Source organism: Sus scrofa, chromosome 2, assembly GCF_000003025.6.
Source record: "Sus scrofa isolate TJ Tabasco breed Duroc chromosome 2, Sscrofa11.1, whole genome shotgun sequence".
NCBI lineage: Eukaryota > Metazoa > Chordata > Mammalia > Artiodactyla > Suidae > Sus > Sus scrofa.
Genome location: NC_010444.4, coordinates 61,892,523 through 61,919,310, shown reverse-complemented (window position 1 = coordinate 61,919,310; position 26,788 = coordinate 61,892,523). Strand labels below are relative to the sequence as shown.

At 46.4% G+C, this 26,788-nt stretch overlaps 1 protein-coding gene across 3 annotated transcripts; it reads left to right on the top strand.

Moving 5' to 3' along the window:
- On the top strand, nt 1,367–25,348 carry LOC110255237 (cytochrome P450 4F6-like). Of its 3 annotated transcripts, none has more exons than XM_021083604.1 (13): nt 1,367–1,800; nt 2,132–2,330; nt 7,724–7,868; nt 9,471–9,524; nt 9,621–9,748; nt 12,870–12,991; nt 13,734–14,004; nt 14,347–14,413; nt 14,624–14,753; nt 23,963–24,096; nt 24,177–24,241; nt 24,363–24,445; nt 24,655–25,348. In XM_021083604.1, exons 1-13 carry the CDS (start codon nt 1,382–1,384, stop codon nt 24,830–24,832), a joined length of 1,995 nt encoding a protein of 664 aa, XP_020939263.1. In that variant the 5' UTR covers nt 1,367–1,381; the 3' UTR covers nt 24,833–25,348. The 3 variants fall into 3 exon arrangements, with proteins under 3 accessions (XP_020939263.1, XP_020939262.1, XP_020939264.1); XM_021083603.1 differs by having other exon boundaries at nt 1,367–1,842; XM_021083605.1 differs by having other exon boundaries at nt 1,759–1,885.

The following is a 26,788-nucleotide window of genomic DNA, read 5'->3' as shown; positions in this document are numbered from 1 at the left end:
GCCTATGGCATTGGGATGTTTCAGCCCAAGGATGGAGCCTGCACCACAGTAGTGACCAGAGCTGTGGAAGTGGCAATTCCAGTTCCTTAACCACAAGGCAGCTCCCTCTACCTATGTCTGACAGGATACTTGCAACTCTCTGTGAGGTTTTATCAGCCCATTTTGCTGATTATAGACTGAGGTTCAGAGAGGTGACGGCATGTACCCAAGGCTGGTGACTCACAGTGACCACCACCTCGGATGTGACACAGGCTTGCCTGTTGCCTATTGCCTGGCTCTGGATGGGGGGGAAGGGACTCAGGAGAAGGAGCAGGGTGGTGAGTGGCTCCACTCCTTCCAACACTGGCTGGAGACCTTCCATAAGCCAGGCTTGGGTGATTTGGCAGCTGAGATGCTCCTTGTTTGCAGAAAAACCATCGGGGATGCTCCTGAACATCCCCAAAGATGAACAGAAAGTCTCCCCCTGAGGCTTCTTGCCCTCAATGCTGGCTCCCTTTCTCCTTCTACCACCTGACCCAGGAATCCGGGGAGCCAGGCCCTTTTGATTGCAGGCCCAGATCCTGCCCTTCTGATTAGAGCAGAGACCTGTGGGGGTTTGAGTATTGGTCATGGCTAATGGAAATTCCACATCTGCTTATAGATTCCATATGGGGCCAGAATTTACTGCTCTGGGTGGCCTTCCAAAGGAGAAGTTGCATGATGCTGTTCTGCCATAGTGGGAAGTGCTAGATGCACTTTGGGTAGCACACCTGGAACACAGTAGGTATACTTTATATAGAGCAGCTGCCATATAGTAGGCATGCTTTTTGAGACACCCAGCACACAGCAGGCACTAATTACCCACAGTTCTCTGCACAGAGTAGGTTTTCTTTGTTTGGTGTAATGGCACACAGTAGCATAAGTATTATTGGCAGCCCATTTTGTGCACGCCATCATTTTTGAGTCTCCTGATGGGCCTCATGCTCCTGTGGAATCCTCCTCTGTCCCTGTCTCAGGGTCTCATCCAACATCCCATTTCCCAGATGGGAAGGCTGAGCCCAGAGAGGGTTTGCAGAGCCCATAGCCAGAGCGAGGGCGGGGCCGAACTCCACTCAGGATCTCCCAACTCTGCTTTCTCCTGTGTGGACCTTGTTCTCTCTTGGCCCCTCCTAGCCTTACCCCTCACGCCTCCAGGTGCCCTCTTCTGACTGAGCCCTTGACCCCTTAAATCTGCTATGGTAATCCCCAGCCAGGCTGTTCTGTTCCTGCTCCCAGCACTCCCATCTCAACCCAAGGCCTGGGTTGCTTTGTGGTTCGGCTTGAACTCCTGCCAGGCTGTGTGCCGCGGAGGCTAGAGGTTTCTTGTCTCTGGGCTTCCTTATTCTGTGCCAAGAAATGGTGCATGCTGCCCTCCTGGCTCACGCATGGTGAGAGCCACATAGATGTTTTGGGACATGGTTGGCACTCAGACATTCATAATTTCTTACCTGCTACACCCTGGCCTTGGAAGGGCAAGGGCATCTGTAAACATAGGGGCACAGAGTCACCTTTGTCTGCATTCCAACGAGCTGAGTGGCAGGTGCTGAGTCCTGAAAGCCAGCATCTGCACCACGTGAATCTGAGCTGTTGCAAATCTGGAGCCAGCTACTCGGGTTTCCAAGTCTTGGGCAGACTCCAGGTGGGGAGGAGGCAGCCAGGGGAGCAGGGATTGGCTGACCCACTCAAAGCCCGCCTCTCTGCTTTCAGAGGTCAAGACAGGGAAGAAGTCTCCCCAGGAAGAGGACAGAAGAAGTTGTGTGAGACTAGTTGTCCAGACAGAAGGTGCAGCGCTGGCGTTGGTGGGGCTGAAAGTTCTGGTCCAGGGTAGGCAGGGGCACTGCCCAAGGCAACTTTCCACTGATTCCAAGTGGGCATTTCTTCATTCTCTTCTCTCTTGTCTTTCCCTGTCTCTTCCTCTTCCTCTGGATTTTCCTGGGTCTCCTCCCCTCTCTGAGCCTCAGTCTGCTCATCTCTGAGCCCTTCCTTCTCCAGCACTCACCCCCTTGTTCCTCTCCCTGTATTTGTTTGTCTATTTGTCTCTGCCTCAGAGCTCACCCTCACTGTCCCTTTGCTGAGTCTCAGGAGCTCACTCTCTACCCCGTCTGCCCTGCAGGATGTTGCAGCTGAGCCTGTCCTGGCTAGGACTGGGGCCTGTGTCAGCCTCCCCGTGGCTGCTCCTGCAGCTGGTCGGTGCTACCTGGCTCCTGTCCCGAATCCTGTCCTGGATCTATGACTTCTATGACAACTGCTGCCGCCTCCGGTGTTTCCCGCAACCCCCAAAACGGAACTGGTTTTGGGGTCACTGGGACCTGGTGAGTGTGGGCAACAGGATGGGTCTGAGGGATGATGGTGTGCTGAATTCCCAGGGGTTAGGGATTGGGCTCAGGGAGGTTGGGGTCTGGGGTTGAGCTGGGGTCTAGGGCAGCATAGAAGCAGGGAGAGCATTTTCCTCACTTCCCCACTGGGTCGAACCCTCTCCTCTCCGTCCACCTTCTGCCCCCTCTCTGCCCCAATACTCTTCTTGTTCTTAGCCTTCCTCTGTCAAGGCCTGTTTGGGCTGCCTGTCTTCCCTACACTAGTTCATATCTGAGGACTTCTCAGGATGGCCTACAGAGAGCTGGGTCCCCTAGTGACCCCATGGTGTCCACTGCTGGTCTTGAGGCCTCCTCAGGGCCACTGTCCAGGGTCTGTCCCTGCCTGGCCCATCTCTGTTGGTTTCAGGTCAGTGTCTGCTCCTCTCTGGGCTTCTGCTTCCCAGAGGAATCAGCTATGACTTCCACCCCTCTTATGCCCCTATGGGGGTACAGCAGGAGCTGAGGAGATGTGTGGTCAGTCTCTCCTCCTCCTCCCCTTCCTCTGGCGTCTGTCTCTTCCAAACTTGTCTTCCACCCTCAGGATATATCGGTGGGCCTCTCTGCTCAACTTGGATAAAAGTGGACCCTTCCCTCTTTCAGAAGGAATCACTCGGACCTAATGGCCAAATTTCCTGGGAGGGTGGGAGGGGGCTCCTGGCCCACCTTCCTAGCCTCATCCCCAGAGCCCCTTCCTCTGTGCTGTGTCAGCTTCCTTTGGCTCTAATCCCAATAAGGACTTTGTCATCACTAGCAAAGGCACAATGTCCAAAACCATTGATTCCAGATTGCATTCTCTGACCACAACTTCCTTTCCTTCTAGCTTCTTTTTTTTTTTCTTCATCTCTCATCCTAGACCTTGCCAGGCTGTCCATTCCCCTGTGCACCCTAGTCCAACAGCTTCTTTTCAATCTGATTTCCTTGGGTACATCAAGTTTAGATTCTCATCCTTTGCACATGGGCTGAAGTCTCTTACCACCTGGGCTTTCCCTCATGGCTCTTTGGAAGACTTTGGCCTTGTGTGAGCTCAAACCCCGACGCCCCCATCCTCTGATCTCTCCTCTATGGTGATGCTAAGGAAGGTCACAAAACAGGACAGAGGGGTGACATGTACATCCCTACCTGCCTGTTTCCAACGGGGCTCATTCTGCTCTCTCTTTGTACACAGAGCTGTTTTCACGCATTGCCTCTATTTCTTTGCTTGCTCTCACCTGCTCCAGTGTGGTTCCCACCCCCACCATGCTCCCACCAGATTACTGTGAGCTCTAGGACTCCAAATCCCATGGACTCCATCCAGCCCCATCTCATCCACCTGCTCACAGCTCTTTGAGCTTGTGGATCCCCTTGTCCTCCTGGACCTCTTTTCCTCTTGGTTCTAGGCCACCCTCCTTCCTTGGTATCTCCTATACCTCCTCATGGCCCTTCTGTCTCCACTTGGCTCTTCCTTTGCTCCACCCTTCCATGTGCAGAAACCCCAGCATCCTACCTCTTTCTTCGTTCTCTCTTAAGACCACCTCCTTACCCCAGGGCTCCAGCTCCTAAGTGGACCATCAGTTCCTTGCATAAGTGACTTCCAAATTCACACCTGACCTGAGCCCGAGGTCATCCTATCCAGCTCCTTCCTCCTCCTCTCATGGCATGGGTGTCTCCTAAACACCAGATTCCTTGGTCAGAATCTGAACTCCTGGCTCCGTCCCCAATTCTGTCCCCACCCTTGGTCTAGTCCATCCTTTCAACACATATTTGGAGCCCTTGAGCCTGCCTTTTTCTCTCACCTGTGCATCTGGCCCTAATGTGCTGCCTCCATAATCTGTCCTTAATCTGTGTGCTCTCTGCATCTCCTCTCACCCTTGGCCCCATCCACCTTCATCTTTCTCCAGGAAGTCTCTCCTAATCTACTCTCTGGCCTCTTTTTAAAAAAAAATTAAAATTATGGTTGATTTACAATGTAGTGTCAATTTCTGCAGTACAGAAAAGTGACCCAGTCATGCATATATGTCCATTCTTTTTCTCCTACTGTCTTCCATCATGTTCTGACACAGAGATTGGATATAGTTCCATGGTCTGTACAGTGGGGCCTCATTGCTTATCTATTCTACATGTAATAGTTTTCACCTACTAACCCTCCAATTTCCCATCCATCTCACTCCCTCCCCCTTGTCTGGTCTCTTCATTGCCACTGTTGTCTCCTCATCCACTGACTCCTTGGCCCTGGAGAAATTCTTCTGAAATTCAGTTTAGACCATGCAACTTCTCGGATGAACACTGTTCAATGAATGCTTATCCCTCAGAAAATAAAGGCTAAGTGTTTCTTGGCCGGGCCCTGGTGTCCTCCTCAGCCTCATGCATGTCATAGTCACTCTGAGCTTCTTGGTTCCTCAGTGAACCAAGCCCTTCTCACCACAGGGCTTTTGCTGTGCTGTTCTTTTGCCTGGAGGCTCTTCCCTTCCTGCAGTTACCCAGTGGATTCCTCCTTATTCTCCCATTTAGCTCAAATATAACTAATTTCTAAAAGCCTCCCTAATAACTCCTCCCACCCAGTCCTTGACCTCTTACTTGGCCTGGCTCTTGCTTACACAGTTAATTATCCAATCATTTGCTTTTTACCCAACTCTACTGAGTAGATGGTAGGTCTGGGAGGCACAGATTAGATCTACAGTGGCCCATCCCAGGGGCTGATATACAGTAGGCACTTAATAAATATTTGCTAATGTGATGGAGGAGGCCTGGGTAGCTTGCCATCACCTCCCTTTGTTATCCAAGGCCAAAATCCTGATTGTCCAGCTCCTCTCCTCTCCTCCCCCAGACCAGCTTGTCACAGAACAGGATGTCCCAAGCTCATTGTAAAGGTTTCCCTAGGTTACATGTCTCAGCCAGCCCCTGAGGCAGCAGGAATGTTACAGAGTTACTGCAGTTCTGGCTCCCCATCCAAGGGCTTGGCATTGGAGGCTTGTGTTGACCTCTCTTCTCTCCTTCCGTGTTTGTTCCTGTGTGATCTTGGCTGAGTCCCTCTCCCTGTCTGGACTGATCTCATCAAGTGTCTCAGGGTCATCAGGGAGCAGGGAGTGGGTGACAAAGGCGAATAAGACTTATATTCCCTTGACTGGAGCACCTGGGACTATTTGTCAGGCTTGATTGGGTCCTCATGAGGGTGAGAATGCTTGACCAGGAGGGGACCCATGCTTCTTCCTCTTGTGGGGTATGTGGTTTCAGCTTCCTCATTTGTAAATGGCATGATTTATGGGAGTGTCCATAGGTTCAGGAGAGATAGCTGGCTTGCTGGGAGATACTATGATAAATTGATGGATAGACAGGATGTTTTAGATAGCTAGATAGATAGATAGCTAGATAGATAGATAGGTAGGTAGACAGATAGATAGACGGATAGATAGATAGACTGTCAGACAGAATGCACTGTGCACAGAGCCTGGGCAGTAGAACAGACTCATAGGTGGGAGAGGCTGCCCTAGTTGATAGGTAGAGTTCACATCTGTCCTGTGGCATCTTCCAGGGCTGGAAGGTCCCAGAACTTTAGACCCTTCACCATCCAAGGACATAGAAGCCATATGGAAAGATGTGGGACCCAAACCCAGAGACAAGTCCTTGGGTCACTGTACCACCCACAAATCTCCCCCATAGGGATCTATTCCTGTGGCCACTCTTAGGCTGGGACCACTCCCGGCATGAGAAAAATCTGTCTTCTCCAGCCAAGGTCAGCTTCCCTGTGGGCAGAGTGTGTCTTCTCCCTGTGCCCTGGGATGCACCCTTGGGACCTGGAGATGTTCCAAGATGCTCCGTCCCCTGGAGAGAAAGAGCAAGAGGAAGCTGAGATTCTCTCTGTCTGTGAACATTCTGACACAGTGTCCACTGCAGGGGCTTCTTCTGGGGTGATGGCCCTTGCCTTGGCTGCCTGTGCCCCCATGGAGCAGGGCTTGAGGGACTTAACTCAGCTGGTGTCCAACCACCCCCAGGGATAGAGGATCTGACTGGGCAGCACCATCTTCCTCATTGTTTTTGCCACTGTGACATTGCCTGGTCTGTCACTGACACCACAGGTGGGTGCTGTGCCAGTATCTGAGTGCTGCAAGCCCCTACCCACCATGCTTCTGCACAGCCCCTCAGGTCCCACAGCCCCTTCTTCTCTTGGGCTCCCATGGTCATATCTTTCTTGCTTTCATTTATTTGCCAACCCCCAATTCTGGACACTGTTTGAAGGTTCTTGGGGAGATAGCCCCAGACTCTGCCCTGGAGGAACCCCAATCTTATACACAGAATTAGAGACACCCCAGTCCTGTGTGGTCAGCGTAGGTCTGAGGGAGAGGTTGGCTGGGAAAACCTAGAGGAAGCAAGGCTTCTGCCATTCAGTCAGGCTGAAAGGCTTCTTGGAGGAAGAGTTGATGCAAGTGCGTCTGGAATAAATAGCAGGCATTTTTTTTTTTTTTTTTAGCAAAGAAAGCAAAGTGTATTCTGTGGAGAGGACTAGTGCACTCAAAGGCCTGGAGGTGAGAGAGTGTACTCCTGGCTTTTGAGCAATCAGAAGAAGTTCCATGCAGCTAGGATGATGGAGGTGAGAGGCAGGGAAAAGGTGGAGAGGGGTGTAGCATGCGCAGGACTTGAAGAACAAGTAGGGGCAGGAGATTGATTCTGAGAGTGATGGGGAGCTGTGGAAGGTGTTGAGATGAAGGGAAACAGAGATGTTGAGTTGAAGAGTTGAGGAGTTGACAGAGAAATCGGGGCAGAGAGAGATACAGAAAGAGTAAGGGAGAGAGAGAGGACATTCAGAGATACATAATTGAAGGAGAAGAAACTTACATACACAGGTGTATATATGTTACCCATCTATCTGTCTATCCATCTATCCATCCATTTTCCATTCATCTCTCCACCTCTCATCTATATCCATCTAGTTATACATCCATCTATAATTTATTTATCTAGTCATCATCTATCATATATCCATCCATCCATTCATCTATCCGTTCCTCTTTCAATCCACCCATCTGTCCGCCCATCAAATCATTTTCCTATCCACCCACCATCCATTTATCTACTATCTATCTATCCATCTTTCCAAAAATATCTATCTACCCATCCATCTATTATCTCTTCATATTCCCCACCCCCTGTGTTTTTCTGTTTACAATTCAGATACGAACAGAACAATGGACAGAGAGAGGCACATAGGTAGGTATGAAAAAAGAGAGACCAACAGAGAGAATCTGACTTGGTGAGATGGAGGGAAGTATAGAAAAATAACCCAGGTAGTAGGGGAGAAGGGGGTGAGTGGGTGTGGTGGGTTGGGGGATAGAGTTGGCAGTTGTAGTTTCTGAGGCCTCATCCCCATCCTTTCCCAGGCGAAGAGCAATGAAGAGGGCTTGCAGCTGATAGAAGACATGGGCCGCTTATTTTGTGATGTCTACCTCTGGTGGCTAGGGCCCTTCTATCCCATCCTGCGGCTTGTCCACCCCAACTTTGTTGCTCCCCTGCTCCAGGCCCCAGGTATCTCCTGGTAGCGCTCCCTACCCCAGGCTCCCCCTGCTCCTGCTCCAAGCCCTTCCCATTCCTCCACAGACCAGGTTGTGCAGGGGAATGCGCAGCATCGACAGAGACCTGCTGGTTCCTCTGGGCAGGTCCTTGGCTCTCTCTGGTTGCCAAAAATCTCTTCCAGTTTTGGGTGGTGGTGTAAACTCAACCCTGTTGGTCTAAGAAAGGGGATCTCTTGAGTGAAAAGCTCAGGGAGCATTGCCTTCAGGCATGGCTGGATCTAGGTTTTCAAGCAGTGTCATTGGGAATCTGTCTTCATCTCAAAGCTGTGTGTTCTTCTTCTTCATGCTGGTAAAGATGAATCCCAGAAGGTCAATCCCCGCTGACAAGTGAGCTCACGCCCCACAGACCCAGGAAAAGTTGCAGAATTCCCTTAAAGTGGAGTGGCCTGGGTCACAGGGACCACTTCATCACCTAATAACTGCAGCTGAATTGGTGAGGCTGAGTGTCATATGGTCGGCTCTGGAGCAGGGGATGGGGTGGCACAGCTGCCCTCATAACTACTTGGGTTGACGGTGGAGGAAGTATGGGGTGCTGGTCCCAGGAAAAGGAGATAGACATTGGACAGGCAGATACTGCAGCTATTCATCCACCAGCCACCCTGCTAGGTGGGCATTTCCAGGGTGGGGAAAAAGAGGTTCAGGGAAGCATAGTAACTTCTCAAGGCCACGTAGCATGTGAAGCTTGCCTCCTAGTTCTGTGTATTCTCTGCTGCCTGAGCTGCCTCTGATGGAAGGAACCCTAAGCCAGAAGGTGATGTGGGGGTAGGGAGATGGCCAGAGTACTGTGTGTGTGGGGCAGGGATACCACCCGACCTCAGGTTGGCCCACTGTGTCTGATTGGTCCTGGGGGCCTCTGGAGGCTTAAGGGGACAGGGAGAGCTCTTCATGGTGGGTGGAGCTCAGTATCTGAGTGGGACAGCATCTTCTGGTCCCTTTCAGCACAGAGGGTCCCCTTGAGCCTAAGCACCTGATGCTAAGGGTAGGGTGAAGGAGGATACTGAGGAAGTCTAGGTCACGCCCAGACTCTGTCTGTGCCCTTAATGGGACAGTGTTTAAGTCCTATCTGGGGCCTCTCTGTGGGACATGCTAAGATTGTGTCATGTTGCCTCAGGCCCAGGTCAGGGCTATGCCATGTTAGGACATATCATGTATGCTGTTTCATGTTAAGGCATGCTAATATATATTGGGGTGATGTTGGGTGTTCTAGGAGATGTCAGAGAGTGATGGGGCAAATGTGGTGTACTAGGTTCCTGATAGGTTCCTGTGCTTGGGTGTGTAGAACAGATTAGTCCTCCTAAGAACCACGTCAAGGTGTGCCGAGACCTGTTGTGCCATGTTGGATTGCATCTAAGTATGTAGGAGTGTGTGTGTTGGCTCTGCCTTTGTTCTACTCTGTGCTGCAGCCTGGTCTTGTCCTCTCTTACCTCCCCCCTCCTCCCTGTTTCCCCTGCCCTTGGTCCCATTCCTGCCATGCTGGGATTGGAGGGGGAATGTAGAGCAAAAGTCCCTCCCTTTCTCCTCTCCATGGTCCCTGATGTTCCATCTCTCATGTCAGCCACCATCATACCCAAGGATATGCTTTTCTACAGCTTCCTGAAGCCCTGGCTGGGTGAGTAACGGGGAGTGACGGAGGTTGGGGACAACCTTGGGGGTCTGGGGGAAGGTACTGCCCTTCTTGCTCACTCCCCATGGTTGCCCCTGCTAGGGGTTGGGCTCCTGCTGAGTGCTGGTGAGAAGTGGAGCCACCAGCGCCGCCTGCTGACACCTGCCTTCCACTTTGATATCTTGAAGTCATATGTGAAGATTTTCAACAGGAGTGCAGACATCATGCATGTGAGTTTCTAGAACCCAGGTTCCCAGCTGGAGCCTTGAGAAAGGCGGAGTGGCCTCGGACACAAATAGTCTGGAATCCTGCTCTGCTGAATGGCTTTTTGTCGGGGGTGGCATCACTGATTTTCCTCTCGAAGCCTCAATTTTCTCATCTTTAAAATCAGGATAATAATCCCTTCTGAAAGGGTGGTCAAGATGATGTAAAGGAATCATGTTTCTAGCCCATAGTAGATGATCAGATGGCTTTAGTTTCTAGTGTGCCTCATGCAAGCTCTGTAATTTCAAGATAGAAATAATAAAGATTGCAAGTTCTTTTTTTTCCTTTTTATAGTTGCACCTGTAGCATATGGAAATTCCTGGGCTAGGTGTCGAATCTGAGCCGCAGCTGCCAATCCACTCCACAGCCACTGCAACACCAGATCTGACCGGTGTCTGAGACCTAAACCACAGCTCATGATAACGCTGGATGGTTAACCCACTGAGAGAGGCCAGGGATTATACTCATGGATACTAGTTCCTGCTGAGCCAGAATGGTAATTTCTGCACTGTAATTCCTTATGCTTTACATACCACCTTAAATTCTCTTGCTTGAGTTAGGGTTTATTATCATTCATGAGATGCTGTGTCAGTTGTTTTGCTCAAATCAGAGGTATACCTGCTGGCCTACACCACAGCCACAGCAACACCAGATCAAAGGCTCATCTGCAACCTATACCACAGCTCACAGCAACACCAGATCCTTAACCCACTGAGCAAGGCCAGGGATCAAACCCACAACATCATGTTTCCTAGTTGGATTCCTTTCTGCTGTGCCACAATGGGAACTCCTGTTTTGCTCTTTTTATCCTAGCTGGAATCACTCCTGTGTCTGTGGTCATGTGTGGGTTTGGCAGACAGCTCTGCTGACTCAGGTTCAGCTCTGTTGCATATTTGGAGCTTGGCTAGCTATCGGCTGATCTAGGATAGCCTTGGTGGGGAAGCAGACTCTTGCTTTTGTCCCTCATCCTCCAGTAGGCTAGCCTGGGCTTGATTACATGGTGGAGACTTTTCCAAGAGAACAATTAGAAACATGTAGTACTAGAGTTCTCGATGTGGTGCAGTAGGTTAATAATCTGGTTTGTCTCTGTGGAGGTGCCAGTTTGATCCCTGGCCCAGCCTAGTAGATTAAGGGTGCAGCATTGCTGCAGCTGTGGCTTAGGTTGTATTTAATTCCTGGCTAGAACTTCCATATGCCCCGGGGGTGCCTGAAAAAACATGTGACACCTTTTGAAGCCTAGTTTCAGAACTAGCACACCATGGTTTTCTGTTCGCTGATCGAAGCAAGTTGCATACTCAGCTCAGACTCAGGAGACGAAGAAAGAGGTTCCGTCTCCTAATGGAAGAGCCACACAGTCTTATTGCAAAGATAGGGAGAGACAAAGAAATGGTGACTTTTTCGTAGTTGTCTACCACTATGGTAATGACGAAGATGATATGGTAGTTAATAGTTATTTTTTTTAAAGCAACTTAAGTAATTTAATAATTGGAATATTACCCTAAAGGGAAAACACAAAGCGGTAGTTCTAGTTAAAATGAATTCTTGGAAATTAGTCTGGTATGATCATATAACTTAATCTTGATTTTATGACAATTTTAGCAATTCTAACACTATTCTAGATGATGCGAAGGCTTTAATTTCTCAAAAAGTCCAATTACTGTAGTTTGAACATCCTGTTTTCTATACTAGCTTTATTGGTCAGAGAAGCTAACATTGCTTTTATGATGACGACGACGATGATGATGATGCTGGCCATACCCACAGCATGCGGAAGTTCCCGGGCCAGGGAATGAACCCATGCCATAGCTATAACCAGAGAAACAGCAGTGACAACACTAGTCACAGGGATCTCCTCATTATTATTCATAAAAATATGAGCCTATGTGTACCACTAAATTAAATGACAATAACTAATGTTTTCCTAAAAAGATAGGTTTTCGTAACTTCAGACGCTACTGAAATAACAGTTATTTAACACATTGGAAATCCCAAACCATGTGCCAATTCTTTGGCATGTGGTGTCTAATTTATTTTCACATTCCTATGAAGTAGAGATGATATAATTGTCACACTATAATGGATGAAATGGGAGGCCAGTGAGGTTAGGGCCTTGCCAAGGATCACACCCTAGGAAGGATGCTATGTGTGGTGGCACAGCAACTCTAACTTGGTTTGTCCAATACCAAAGCAAGTCATCTGAAGTGTTACTAAATATTTGACACTGGAAAAGCCCAGTGGAAAGCAATGAATTGACCAAGGGTGCTGGGACCAGCTCAGCAGGTGAGGGCCAAAGAATGGGTGCTGTGGAACTTAAGAAAAAGTTAATGTAAAACATGACACAGGGACATTTATCTTAATTAAAGGTGGGAACCGGGGGACTCAAGGTCTCAGGGACCAAGAGTGCTGCCTCAGGAAATGACAATGCTTTTATTGTGCTCTTTAGGATTACCACAAGTGAAAAGGGGGTTGTAGGTACAGGATACAGGTTTTTTTTTAAAGAACTTTTTTTATTTTAAAAGTTCTTTTATTATTTTAAAAATCACATAGCTGGTAGATGGTTAAGCTTTTATTCTGACATTTAGGCATTTAACAATCATTAGCATTTGAGGAAACTTGGCATTAGCTGTCTATGCATATCATCTAGAGAATCATCATTGTGCTTCCACAAATGGCTTGCCTATCTGAGGCAACCTGACATGCCTAGGTTTGCACCTTGTTCTCCTTGCTAATGCATATTTTGCTAACAACTGCTCATAAACAACTTGGGACCATGAGGTTCCTCTTCCTCTTATTTTAACAGGACATATCATGCTGTGGAAATGGCGTGCCAATCTGCACAGGTCTGGCATTATGTCCTCATTCAGCTGACCACATGAATAACTTATGCCTTTAGGTCTTTGTTCTTAAGCTTAAGTCATTTGTCAGCACTGTGACTGTTTTTCAAGCAGGAATATGGGGTAAAGTAAAGCAGGACAAGGACAGAGACCAAGAGACAGGGTCTGGGGGAGTGCATCTTGGTGTTTGGGGTTGGAGAGGGGCTCAGGGGAGGCAATACCCAGCCCAAGCTCTGCCCTCTTCTCTGTCCAGGCCAAGTGGCAGCGCTTGGCCTCAGAAGGCCACACCCGTCTGGACATGTTTGAACACATCAGCCTCATGACTCTGGACAGTCTGCAGAAATGTGTCTTCAGTTTTGACAGCAACTGCCAGGAGTGAGTCTTGTCCCAGGGCCTGGAACCATGAGCCATAGACCCAAGGGAGTGGATGGGGTAGGGGGAGGACTGAGCAGGGTGATCAGAAGGGCCCTCCTGGAGGAGGTGGGTGAGGGGTGGACACTGAAGGTCAGGAAGGGGAAAGAGAAGGTGAGATCCTCTTGGTCAGGCAGAACTGCTTGATAGAGGCCAGGAAGCTAGTGTGAGCCAAGTGGGTGTAAGAGTGAGGAGAGACATTGGAAATAAGGTTGGAGGAGTGGGCAGGGGCTATAGCTTAAGGACATTCCAAAGCCAGACAAAGAGGATATGAACTTTTTGCTGAGGTTTCCAGGGAGCCAGGGAAGGTGCTCAAGCAGATGTGGGTTGTGGTCAAAGCGGAGTTTGGACATCTGACTTGGGCAAAGCCTGGCTGTCATGTGGACAGAGGATGGAAGGAGACCCCAGAGAGGAGGAAGCTTGACGTTGGTGGGGAAAATGGGGCAGATTTGGGAGAAGCTGAGGAAGAATGGCAGGGGCAGATATTGTGTAGGAGCGAGGAGAGATGAGCGTGATTCTCAAGCTCCGCCCTGAGATCTAGGACATGAGGCAGTTGACAGAGATGGGAGGCAGCGAGAGAAACCTGATGGGAGGGCACTCTTTTCTGGCTGGGATGTGGTCCTGGGTTCCTGACTGGAAGGGCTCCCAGGGTTTCCTGTGTGTTAAGGAGCTGCTTCTCAAGGCTCTCTCTGGTGTGACTGTGTAGGAAACCCAGTGAATATATTACTGCCATCTTAGCACTCAGTGCCCTGGTGATAAAACGGTGCGAGCAGATCTTCCTGCACAAGGACTTCCTGTACTACCTCACCCCCGAAGGGAGGCGCTTCCGCAAGGCCTGCCGCCTGGTGCACGACTTCACAGATGCCGTCATCCAGGAGCGGCGTTGCACCCTCATTAGTCAGGGTTCCCAAGACTTCCTTAGGGCCAAGGCTAAGGCCAAGACTTTGGACTTCATTGATGTGCTCCTGCTGGCCAAGGTAGGCTTCTCTGGGATCTAAATTCAAGAGGTAGGTAGACTGGATCTTGGTTTCACATGTCAGAGCAAAGAACATGGACTTGATCGAGAGAGGGCTAGGGAGTCACAGAGGGTGCTTGAGGAAGGGAGGGACAGGTCGGTGAGCAGTTTCAGACGTGGCTGTGTAGAAGGCTGCCTGGAAGGAGTAAACAGGAGGCAGGAGACCAAGGAGGAGGGCTGTGGGGTGGGCTCTGGAGCTGACGAGGGGATGATCCTGTTTGGATGGTGGAGCTTCAGGGACAATTTCAGGTTAGGCTCAGGTGTCCTCTGAGCTGATGTGATTTGGGGGGTGCTTTCTCTCCAGGATGAAGACGGGAAAGGACTGTCAGATGAGGACATCCGAGCCGAGGCTGACACCTTCATGTTTGCGGGTGAGGGTCCCGGTGTGGGACTTCGGAACAGGCAGGGGTCTCTTCATGTGAGGGACTTGGCTGGTGGCCCTGGATCACCCCGTTTGGCCATCTTTCCCATGTTATTTGAGGTGGTGGGGGTGGGGTGGGGGGCGTCTTACCATGAGGGTGCTGTCGACCCTTTGGTGCTGAAGTATCCCAGAGACCCAAGCCTGTTTGGCTGCCCTTCAGGCCATGACACCACCGCCAGTGGCCTCTCCTGGGTCCTGTACAACCTGGCAAAGCATCCGGAGTACCAGGAGCGCTGCCGGAAGGAGGTGCAAGAGCTCCTGAGGGACCGTGAGCCTAAGGAGATTGAATGGTGAGTGCATGTCCACATGGTGTCTTCCTGAACCCTTCTTATTGGCTCTAGTCCCCAGCTGGGAAAGGGGAAACAAATATATATATATATATATATATATATATATATATATATATATTTATTATTCTGTCATTATTGCTTAGTGGGCATAGGAGCAGAGCCCATAGGCAAAGTGTGGTGCCCAGTCTGAACAGCTGAGGCTTTGGGGATGAGAAGATCTGAGTGTCTTCATTAATGCCCCACTAACTGGCTATGTGACTTAAGAAAATCAGTCCCCTTTTTCTGAATAGTGTTTTCTCCTCTATGAATTGGGGGGTGGGGTGAGGAATCTCCCCTCCACAGGTGCTACTTGGAGAATTGTGACAATGCAGAACAGATGCAGCACAGTACATGTTCAATATATTAACATCCTCTCTCCTCCCTTGCTCTTCTGCTTGAAGTTGCATTGTTTCTCCAAAGACCCCCATTGCCCTGAATTTTTGCTCTTTCCTCTAATTCCCATCTAATATTCTATCCCAGGGGTTCCGAGGAAATCTCTCGGGGGTCCACCTCTTTGCTCAGGAAACATATCTATACTTCCCCTTTTCCAGTTCAGAGTCTAGTCCCATTTGAGTCCTACATGGTCCAGCCTGGGGCAGAGAGGAAAGGAGGTGAGGCTTCATAGTGAAGAAGTGAATATCATTTTGCCACCTGGGTGTGGGCATTGTATGGTGCTGCAAGCCAAGGGGTTAACTTGTGCAAAGGCCAGGATGGAAGCATGCAAGAGTGAGCCTGGGATGTCTGGGAGGAGATAAAGGTGGTTGGCTCCTTGTGAAATCTACAGTGTGAGGATCAGAGAGGTTCCTGTTAAAGCTGGAGCTGGGAGTGGAAGCCCTTTTTGGACTGCTTTGGAAAGCACATCAAGCGTTTTCAAGCGTTTGGGAATTTAATATCGGAGAAAAGATACAAATGGGCAGGATGCCACCCTTAGGGAAGTGTCACATGGGGCAGAAATGCTCAGGCAGTAGTGGCCTTCTGTGCTGAGTCATTGGCTGTAGGCTGCCAGGGAAAGTGTGGCCTTGCTATGAATTTTGCAGCAGAGCCCAGGGATCGTATAGCTGGAGGCTGTCAGGTAACAGCACTCCTTGAAGTTGTACATCAAGGTCCTTTCTTTCTTTTCTTTCCTTCCTTTCTTTCCCTTCCTTCCTTCCTTTCTTTCTCTCTCTCTCTTTTTTGTCTTTTTGTCATTTCTTGGGCCACTCCCGTGGCATATGGTGGTTCCCAGGCTAGGGGTCAAATTGGAGCTGTAGCCACCGGCCTATGCCAGAGCCACAGCAACACGGGATCCGAGCCGCATCTGCAACCCACACCACAGCTCACAGCAACGCCAGATCCTTAACCCACTGAGCAAGGCCAGGGATCGAACCCGTAACTTCATGGTTCCTAGTCAGATTCGCTAACCACTGAGACACTACGGGAACTCCTCTTTCTCTCTTCTTTCTTCTACCTTCCTTTATCTCTCTTTCCTTCCTTTCCTTCCTTCCTGCCTTTGTTCTATTCTTTCTTTTTTCTTTTTAGGGCCAAACGCATGTCATATTAAGTTTCCAGGCTATGGGTTGAGTCTGAGCTGTAGCAGTCAGCCTTTGCCACAGCCATTGCAACTCAGGGTCCAAGACATGTGACCTACACAACAGCTCACGGCAATGCTGGATCCTTAACCCACTGAGCGGAGCCAGGGATAAAACCCTCATCCTCAAGTATACTAGTAGTGTTCGTTACCACTGAGCCACAACAGGAACTCTAGGAAATTTTTTCTTAAAGGGAGATCTATGACCAACATGGAGAGCACTGGGAATCCATGGAAGATGTTTGAACATGGGTGGGAGCAGTTCAGATATGGGTATTAAAAATATCTCTTTGGAGCTCCCATCATGGCGCAGCGGTAATGAATCTGATTACTAACCATGAGATTGTGAGTTCAATCCCTGGCCTCACTCAGTGGGTAAAGGATCCAGCGTTGCCGTGAGCTGTGGTGTAGGTCGCAGACACATCTGGGATCTGGCATTGCTGTGGCTCTGGTGTAGGCTGGCAGCGACAGCTCCGATTAGACGCCTAGCCTAGGAATCTCTATATGCTGCAGGTGTGGCCCTAAAAAGACAAAAAAAGACCAAAAAAAAAAAAAAAAAGAGAAATATCTCCTTTTAGCTACAGGGGCAAACTGGAGGTGAATGAGATGCAGTCTGGGGGACAAGGGGGAAGATTCTGGGCCAAGGACTAAAGGACAGAGAATAAGTGTTGGACTGGAGAAACATTTTGAAGATAGTACCCTCAACTTGAAGGCTTTGCTCAGCACAGCAGTCCTTGAGGTGGAAAAATGTTTTTGTGCTTCTTCCAACTTCAAAAAAATTAGTCCCTTGGTAAAATCTAAACAGTATGAAAGGGTTTACAATATAAGCTTCCCATCAACCCTCCCAGGTTTATTGAGATATAATTGTTTTATAACATTATGTAAGCTTAAGGTGTACAACATGATGATTTGATATATGTATATATTGCAAAATAATTACAATAAGGTTATTTAACACATCCATCACCTCCCATAAGCCTCTGTCAGATGCCAGCATCCCAATCCCATTCCTTCCTTCTATGGTTTCCGGTGTCCTTCCAGACTTTGTTCAGTCTGTCCCTACATTAATCTGTTCACTGTCTCTCCTGCCTTATTCATTCTATCTTATGTCTCTACAGCACAGAGTATGTACAGAGCTTTCAGGCATGATCCTTGACAATATAGCTTCAAGATCCTTTCATTTATTAAGTTTTGGAAAATTAACTTTAAGTTTCAAAGTCAATAATAGAGTAGGTGGGGTTTTATTTTTGCACCAAATGAAACATCCTGATAAGATTAGGTTATTAGAGTTTAATATAAACAGACACACACATTTGGTCATTTGTTCTTTTCAGTCAATAATGCATCTTAGAGCTCCTTCTCTTTGAGTGCTGCATAGCATTTCTTACTCAAGCTGCTTCTGTTGGGGACATTTATGTAGACATTTTCAGTTATAATAAATTTTGTCAAGTTGCCTTTCAGCATCTCTGTACTAATTTACTGTGCACAGTGGGACAGGACTAGTTAATCCCTGTATTATTCTTCTTGATAGCTATATAGTATTCTATTATATGTATGTACCATAATTTATCTAAATGTTTCCCCATCAATTTGTATCTTTTCCAAGCCTTTTGCTATAATAAACCTGAGGCAATGAACATCCACTTTGCTTATATGTGTGGATGTTTTTCTTGGACTAATTCTAGAAGTGGTGTTCCTGGAACAAAGACCATTTGAGTTTTGCAATTTAATTAGCAAATTCGTTTCTACAAACAGATTTTAAGAGTGGCAGTGTCCTCATATCCTCACCAACAGTGTGCATTATAAAATTTAAAAATTTGCCAATCTCTTAGGTGAAATATACTTTATTATTTCAGTGAATATCTCTTTAAATATAGGTAAAGTTGAGCACTGTTTTCATATTTATTTTATTTTATTATTATTTTTAAAATTGTAGTCAATTGTTATTTCCCCAATACATTTTTTTTCTACTGTACAGCATGGTGACCCAGTTACACATATATGTATACATTCTTTTTTCTCACATTATCATGCTCTATCACAAGTGACTAGACATAGTTCCCAGTGCTACACAGCAGGATCTCATTGCTTATCCATTCCAAAGGCAACAGTTTATATCTATTAACCCCAAGCTCCCTATCCATCCCACTCCCTCCCCATCCCCTTTGGCAACCACAAGTCCATTCTCCAAGTCCATGATTTTCTTTTCTGTGGAAAGGTTCATTTGTGCTATATATTAGATTCCAGTTATAAGTGATATCATATAGTATTTGTCTTTCTCTTTCTGACGTACTTCACTCAGTATGAGAGTCTCTAGTTCCATCCATGTTGCTGCAAATGGCATTAGTTTGTTCTTGTTGATGGCTGAGTAGTATTCCATTGTATATATACCACATCTTCTTTTTTTTTTTTGTTTTTGTTTTTTTGTTGTTGTTGTTGTTGTTGTTGTTGTTGTTGCTATTTCTTGGGCCGCTCCCGCAGCATATGGAGGTTCCCAGGCTAGGGGTTGAATCGGAGCTGTAGCCACCGGCCTACGCCAGAGGCACAGCAACGCAGGATCCGAGCCGCGTCTGCAACCTACACCACAGCTCACGGCAACGCCGGATTGTTAACCCACTGAGCAAGGGCAGGGACCGAACCCGCAACCTCATGGTTCCTAGTCGGATTCGTTAACCACTGCGCCACGACGGGAACTCCTTTTTTTCTTTTTTTTGTCTTTTTTGTTGTTGTTGTTGTTGTTGTTGTTGTATATCTTCTTAATCCATTCATCTGTCAATGGACATTTGGGTTGTTTCCATGTCTTGGCTATTGTGAATAGTGCTGCAATGAACATGCAGGTGCATGTGTCTTTTTCAAGGAAAGTTTTGTCCGGATATATGCCCAAGAGTGGGATTGCAGGGTCATGAGGTAGTTCTATGTATAGTTTTCTAAGGTACTTCCATACTGTTCTCCACAGTGGTTGTACCAGCTTACATTCCCTTTTCTCCATGTCCACTCCAGCATTTGTTATTTGTGGAATTATTAATGATGGCCATTCTGACTGGTATGAGTTGGTACCTCATGGTAGTTTTGATTTGGATTTCTCTAATAAACAGTGATGTGGAACATTTTTTCATGTGCATGTGTATATCTTCCTTGGAGAAATGTCTATTCAGGTCTTTTGCTCATTTTTCCATCAGGTTGTTGGCTTTTTTGCTGTTGAGTTGTATAAATTGTTTGTCTATTTTAGAGATTAGGCCCTTGTCAGTTGCATCATTTGAAACTATTTTCTCTCATTCTGTAAGTTGTCTTTTTGTTTTATTTTTGGTTTTCTTTGCTGTGCAGAAGTTTGTCAGTTTGATTAAGTCCTATTAGTTTATTTTTGCTTTTATTTCTGTTGCTTTGGGAGACTGACCCAAGAAAACATTCATAAAATTGATGTCAGTGAATGTTTTGCCTCTGTTCTCTTCCAGGAGTTTGATGGTGTCTTGTCTTATAGTTAAATCTTCAAGCCATTTTCAGTTTATTTTCATGCATGGTGTGAGGGTGTGTTCTAATTTCATTGATTTGCATGCAGCTGTCCAGGTTTCCAAGCAATACATGCTGAAATGACTGTCTTTTTCCCATTTTATGTTCTTGCCTCCTTTGTCAAAGATTAATTGACCATAGGTGTCTGGGCTTCTTTCTGTGTTCTCTATTCTGTTCCATTGTTCCGTATGTCTGTTTTGGTACCAGTACCACACTGTCTTGACGACTGTGGCTTTGTCATATTTTTTGAAGCCTGGGAGAGTTATGCCTCCTGCTTGGCTTTTGTTCCTTGGAATTGCTTTGATAATTCTGGGTCTTTTGTGGTTCCATATAAGTTTTTGGATGGTTTGTTCTAGTTCTGTGAAAAATGTCATGGGTCATTTGATAGGGATTGCATTGACTCTGTAGATTGCTTTGGGCAGTATGGTCATTTTAACAATACTAATTCTTCCAACTCAGGAGCATGGAATATCTTTCCGTTACTTTACATCTTTAATTTCCTTGATTAATATTTTATAGTTCTCAGCACATAAGTCTTTCACCTCCTTTGTCCTGTTTATTGCAGGTATTTGATTTTTTGCAGTGCAATTTTATTTATTTATTTATTTTTTGTCTTTTTGTCTTTTGTCTTTTGTTGTTGTTGTTGTTGTTGTTGCTATTTCTTGGGCCGCTCCCGCGGCATATGGAGGTTCCCAGGCTAGGAGTTGGATTGGAGCTGTAGCCACCGGCCTACGCCAGAGCCACAGCAATGCAGGATCCGAGCTGCGTCTGCAACCTACACCACAGCTCATGGCAACGCCAGATCGCTAACCCACTGAGCAAGGGCAGGAACCGAACCCTCAACCTCATGGTTCCTAGTCGGATTCGTTAACCACTGCGCCACGACGGGAACTCCTGGGGTGCAATTTTAAAAGGTATTGAATTTTTGTATTCCTTTTCTAACAATTCCTTGTTAGTGTACAGAAATGTGACCGTTTGCTGAATGTTAATCTTATATCCTGCTCCTTTGCCGAATCTGTTGATCAGTTCGAGTAGATTTTGGGTTGAGTCCTTAGGGTTTTCTATGTATAGCATCATGTCATCTGCACAGAGTGACAATTTTACCTCTTCTCTTCCATTTTGGATACCTTTTATTTCTTTTGTTTGTCTGATTGCTGTGGCTAGGACTTCCAGTACTCTGTTGGATACAAGTGTTGATGGTGGGCATCCTTGTCTTGTTCCAGATTTTAGTGGGAAGGCTTTCATCTTTTCTCCACTGAGTATTATGTTTGCTGTGGGTTTGTCATAAATGGCTTTGATTATGCTAAGGTATGTTTCCTCTATACCCACTTTGGTAAGAGTCTTGATCATATATGGATGTTGGACTTTGTCAAATGCTTTTTCTGCATCTATTGAGATGATCATGTAGTTTTGGACTTTTCTTTTGTTAATGTGGTGTATGATGTTGACTGATTTACATATATTGAACCATCCTTGTGAACCTGGAATAATCCCACTTGGTCATGATGTATGATCTTTTTTATAAGTTGTTGGATTCGGTTGGTTAAAATTTTGTTAGGAATTTTTGCATCTATATTCATCAAAGATATTGGCCTAAGTTTTCTTTTTCAGTGGTATCTTTGTCTGGTTTTGGAATTAGGGTGACGGTGACATCATAGAATGTTGTTGTGAGTGTTCCTTCTTCAACCTTTAGAAAAAGTTTAAGGAGGATGGGTATAAGTTTCTCTTTGTATATTTTGACCAACCATGTATATTTCTTTTTCTGTAGAGTTTCAGTTTTCATATTTTTTCCTTTACATTTTGAGTTTTTCCTAGTTATTTTTCCTTATTGATTTATAACAACTCTTTAAATGTAAAGAAAATTCATTATTTTTTCTTATGCAAGATTGTTGTTTGACTTTATTTTGGTTTGGTTTCATTTATTTGTAGTCAAATTTATTAACTTTTTTCCTCTTTTTTTTTCTTTTTATCTTTTTTCCTTTTCTAGGACCCCACCAGTGGCATATGGAGGTTCCCAGGCTAGGGGTCTAATCAGAGCTGTAACCACCAGCTTATGCCAGAGGCACAGCAATGTGGGATCCAAGCCGAGTCTGTGACCTACACCACAGCTCACAGCAACACCAGATCCTTAACCCACTGAGTGAGGCCAGGGATCCAACCCGCAACCTCATGGTTCCTAGTCGGATTCATTAACCACTGAGCCACGATGGGAATTCCAACATTTTTTCCTTTACAGCCCCTGTATTTAAAAAAGAAACAAGTCCCTGCTTTGCCTCAGTGGTAACAAGCCCGACTAACATCCAAGAGAATGCATGTTCCATCCTTGGCCTTGCTCAGTGGGTTAAGGATCTGGCATTGTCCTGAGCTGTGCTGCAGGTCACAGACATTGTTTTAATCCTGCTGTTGCTGTGGCTGTGGTTATGGTTGCCAGCTGTATTTCTGATTCCACCCCTAGCCCAGGATCTTCCATATGCCACACGTGCGGCCCTAAAAAGGAAAAAAAAAAAAAAAAAAAAAAAAAAGAAAAGAAAAAAAAAAGAAAAAAAAGAGAAAAAAAATCTTGCTTAGAAAAGCCTTTCATACTTTGAGACTAAAATGTAAAACTCTTTGTTTTTCTCTAATGGATTTAATCTATTCAAAAAGGTTTTATTGGATCATGATGTTAAGAATCAAAGTATCCATGAGGATGTGGGTTTGATCCCTGGCCTCACTCAGTAGGTTAAAGGATCTGGTGTTGCCTTGAGCTGTGGTGAGCTGAAAGGTGGTTGGATCTGGTGATGCTTTACCTGCAGCGTAGGCCAGCAGCTGCAGTGCTACTTTGACCCATAGCTTGGGAACCTCCATATGCTGCAGGTGTGGTCCTAAAAAGACATCAAAAAGTATTTTATATATAATTTTAGTTTATTTCATATTTTTGTTATTATTTTTTTATTTAATCCTGTATTCCATATGAAATCTATATTGGTATAAGTATTGAGGTAGGAATTTATTTTTTTCTCTAAATAGCTAACTAATTGTCCCAACAGAATTTAGTGATTATTACATATTTGTCTTAGGGTTTGTGTGTGTGTGTGTGTGTGTGTTTCTTTTTAGGGCCATACCTGTGGCATAGGGAAATTCCCCGGCTAGGGGTTGAATCAGAGCAGCAGCTGCCAGCCAACACCACAGCCACAGTAACACCAAATTCACGCTGCCTCTGTGACTTACACCACAGGTTATGACAACGTGGGATCCTTAACCAACTAACTGAGGCCAGGGATGGAACCTGCCTCCTCATGCATACTAGTTGAGTTCTTAACCTGCTGAGCCACAACAGAAATTACAAATTGACCTAGCTTTAGGTGATCTTTAATTCTTTCAAATTGAATAAGACTACCAAGTTCCTTTCCATCTTCCTCCAAAACTCGATTTTTATTGGATTACATTGATTATATTGACTGATTTAGAAAGAATTGGCACCTTAATTAGGTCATCTTACCCCAGAGAGTGGAGTAGATCTTATTCATGTAAACCCATAAATTCATTATAGAGAATTGTTTTTGCTTTTTAAGCTAATTATATAATTCAAAAAACTTTTAAATGCAAATATATTAATACTTTTAAGAATACCAGTAACTGCTGTGTTTTTGCTCAGAAATGCTTCTAAGGTCTGTTTTCTTCTAGTGACTTTTGTGATTTTTATGATCTAATGCTTAAATTTTTTGGCCATATTGAATTTATTTTATTTTATTTTTAGCAGGTTTCTTTTTTTGTTGGCCCCCACATGGAGCATATGGAAGTTTCCAGGCTATGGGTCGAATTAGAGCTCGGCGGCCGACCTACACTACAGCCACAACAATGCAGAATCCCAGCCCCGTCTGCAACTTACACTAGAGCTCATGGCAATGCTGAGCAATGATAGGGATCAAACCTGTGTCCTTACGGATAATAGTTGGGTTCATTACTTCTTAGCCTCATGGGGAACTCCCTTGAATTTATTTTATTATAGGAGTGAGGGTCAGTGGGGGGTGGTGAGAGTGTCTCACAGGACAGAATCAGGGCCCAGGGGTGTCTCTGTTTTTGCTCCTTGGATAATTGATTTTGGGGGGCTCCTTAGGGACGAACTGGCTCAGTTGCCCTTCCTGACCATGTGCATCAAAGAGAGTCTGCGGCTGCATCCCCCAGTCCCTGGCATCTCCCGTTGCTGTGCCCAGGATGTTGTGCTCCCAGATGGCCGGGTCATCCCCAAAGGTGCCCAAAATGACAGAGGGAGGAGGGAGGTGGTCCTGTCAGCTGAGACCTCGTCCTGACTGCCTCCTCCTTCCCCACAGGGAACATCTGTGTCATCAGTATCTTTGGGATTCATCACAACCCATCCGTCTGGCCAGACCCCGAGGTGCTGCCCCCACTTGGGGAAATCAGACACTTCCCCTCTACTCTATCTACATCTGTCTTTTCTGGGGGTGTCCGGGTGTCCTGAGAAACCCCACCCAGCAGGCCTGTCCTCTCTGCCCCAGGTATACAATCCCTTCCGCTTTGATCCAGAAAGTCCCCAGAAGAGGTCACCTCTGGCTTTTATTCCCTTTTCGGCAGGGCCGAGGTAAGGCTGGTGGGTGTGTGAAGCGGGGATGGTGTGAAGACAGGGGTGGGGTACAGGGGACATGCAAGCCCAGGTTGGGGTGGTCTCAGGCATGGTTAGCCTCCTTCTCTATCCCTGCAGGAGGGGATAGGTGTCCCAGGTAGTTTCTGGGCCTGATGGGGCCTGATGGGGACCTGGGTGCAGTCAGAGCCCCTACTCTCACCCCGCAGGAACTGCATTGGGCAGACGTTTGCCATGACAGAGATGAAGGTGGTCCTGGCACTCACACTGCTGCGCTTCCGCGTCCTGCCAGATGAGGAGGAGCCGCGCAGGAAGCCAGAGATAGTCCTGCGGGCAGAGGGCGGCCTTTGGCTGCGGGTGGAGCCGCTGCGTGGAGGCCAGCAGTGACCCACCACCTCCTGGCCTGGGGTCTACCCTAACCCTAGACACTTCACTTTGTGGAGTCCCAGGAATAAAACTGTGCTGAACCAGCAGGGGGCTCTTGGGTCTCATGAGGATCCAGGGGGGCGGGTGTAGCTGAGAAGGTGGAGGACTGGGATGGAGGGCAATACTGACATGGGAGTGGGGTCAGGAGGACAGAACTACTCTTTAGGGAAGGTGGAGCAGAGAGCTAGATACAGAGGACCTGGATCCACCGCTCCTTGCCATTAGACTACCAAAGTTACCATCCCTGTCTGCCATTTACTAGCTGTTTTGCTTGGGGAAATTGTTTATCTTTCTAAGGCTTAGTTCCTTTATTACAGAATGGTAGCCACCTTCTTGCACTGTTGTTGGGATTGAATAAGCAAGCCTGTCTCAAACGACTGAGTCAGTATCTGATAAATGTCAGTACTCAATAGGGGTGAATTTCCTTCCTATTTCTTGCATTGCTTTCTCAAATTAAAATGTTTTAAAACCCTCAAAGTTGTGTTTAAATTTTGGAAAATGTGGAAACCTGTTGTTGAAGAAATCTATCTTTAGAAGATAGATTCAGTAGATTCAAAGCCTCCACAGTTGCATCTGTGACATTGTTCCAGGGGTTTTTATGTGAAGCTGGCCAGAAGCTAGGAACTAAATTTTTATTTTTTTCTCCTCAGAGCATGGCCCTGGACTTCATTCTGATCTAGGTATTCTCGCCAATTGGGGTCATGTGGGTCCACACTAGTGAGAGGAATAGTGAGAGGGCACGTGTGGGGCTGCTCCTTCAGAACTTGGCACAGCAGCTGCCCCAGGCTTTGCCCCATTCAGCCCCCATAAATCACAGTGATATTAGTGGCACCTGTGGCATCATTGCCCATAGAAATCACAGATATTTTCACATCACATTAGTTATTGCAAATACCTTAAAATATCATTATACTCATCACTACTTCAAATTTATCCTACTAGCTCTTATAATTTAAAAAATTCATTGGAAGCATATATTGCCATGTAACAAATTTTAAAAATATTTTGAGGCGTTCCCACTTTGGCACGATGGGATCAGTGGTATGTCTGCAGTGCCAGAATGCAGATACAGTCTCCAACCCACTGAAATACAGTCAGCACAGTAGGTTAAACGATCCAGTGCCACTACATCTGTGGATCAGGGCACAAGCGCAGCACGGGTTTGACCTCTGGCCTGGGAACCTCCACATGCTGTGAGTGGGCCAAAAAAAGAAAAAAAAAATTTGAGAGTTGCATTTCAATGTAACTGGTTTTCTTTAGAGTTTATGAAGCTTATTTTATGGATTTAAAGATATGATACTCAAAAGGAGCCCACAGGCATCATGGACTGCCGCAGGGGTGGAAGTAGAGAGAGTTGGTGGTTGCACAATATTGTGAATGTACTGGATACATGGAATCGAACACTTGCTAATGGTCAAAATGGTGAATTTATGTTATATGAGGTGTACCTTAACCCCAAAATGCTATTTCATCATATATTTTTTCTTGTTAACCTGGGTTTTACCATAATGCTATATTATGAACATCCTTCTACAACATAAAACCATCCACTTTAACATCTTTCAGTGTTAAGTATTCAAGTCATTATTTTTTAAAATAGCATTATGTTAGTAAAATAATTTAGTTTTTCTCACTTTGCAAGAATTCTCAGAGTTCCCATCGTGGCTCAGCAGTTAACAAACTGGGCTAGTATCCATGAGGACATGGGTTCGATCCCTGGCCTTGCTCAGTGGGCTAAGAATTGGATCCTGAGTTGTTGTGGCTATGTTGTAGGCGGGCAGCTGTAGCTTGAATTCAACCCCTAGCCTGGCAATCTCCATATGCTGTGGGTGAGGCCTTGAAAAAAAAGGAATTCTCTTCATGCAACTTGATTGCTTGAGACATCACTACCAATTATAAATTGAGTTATTCTTAAGT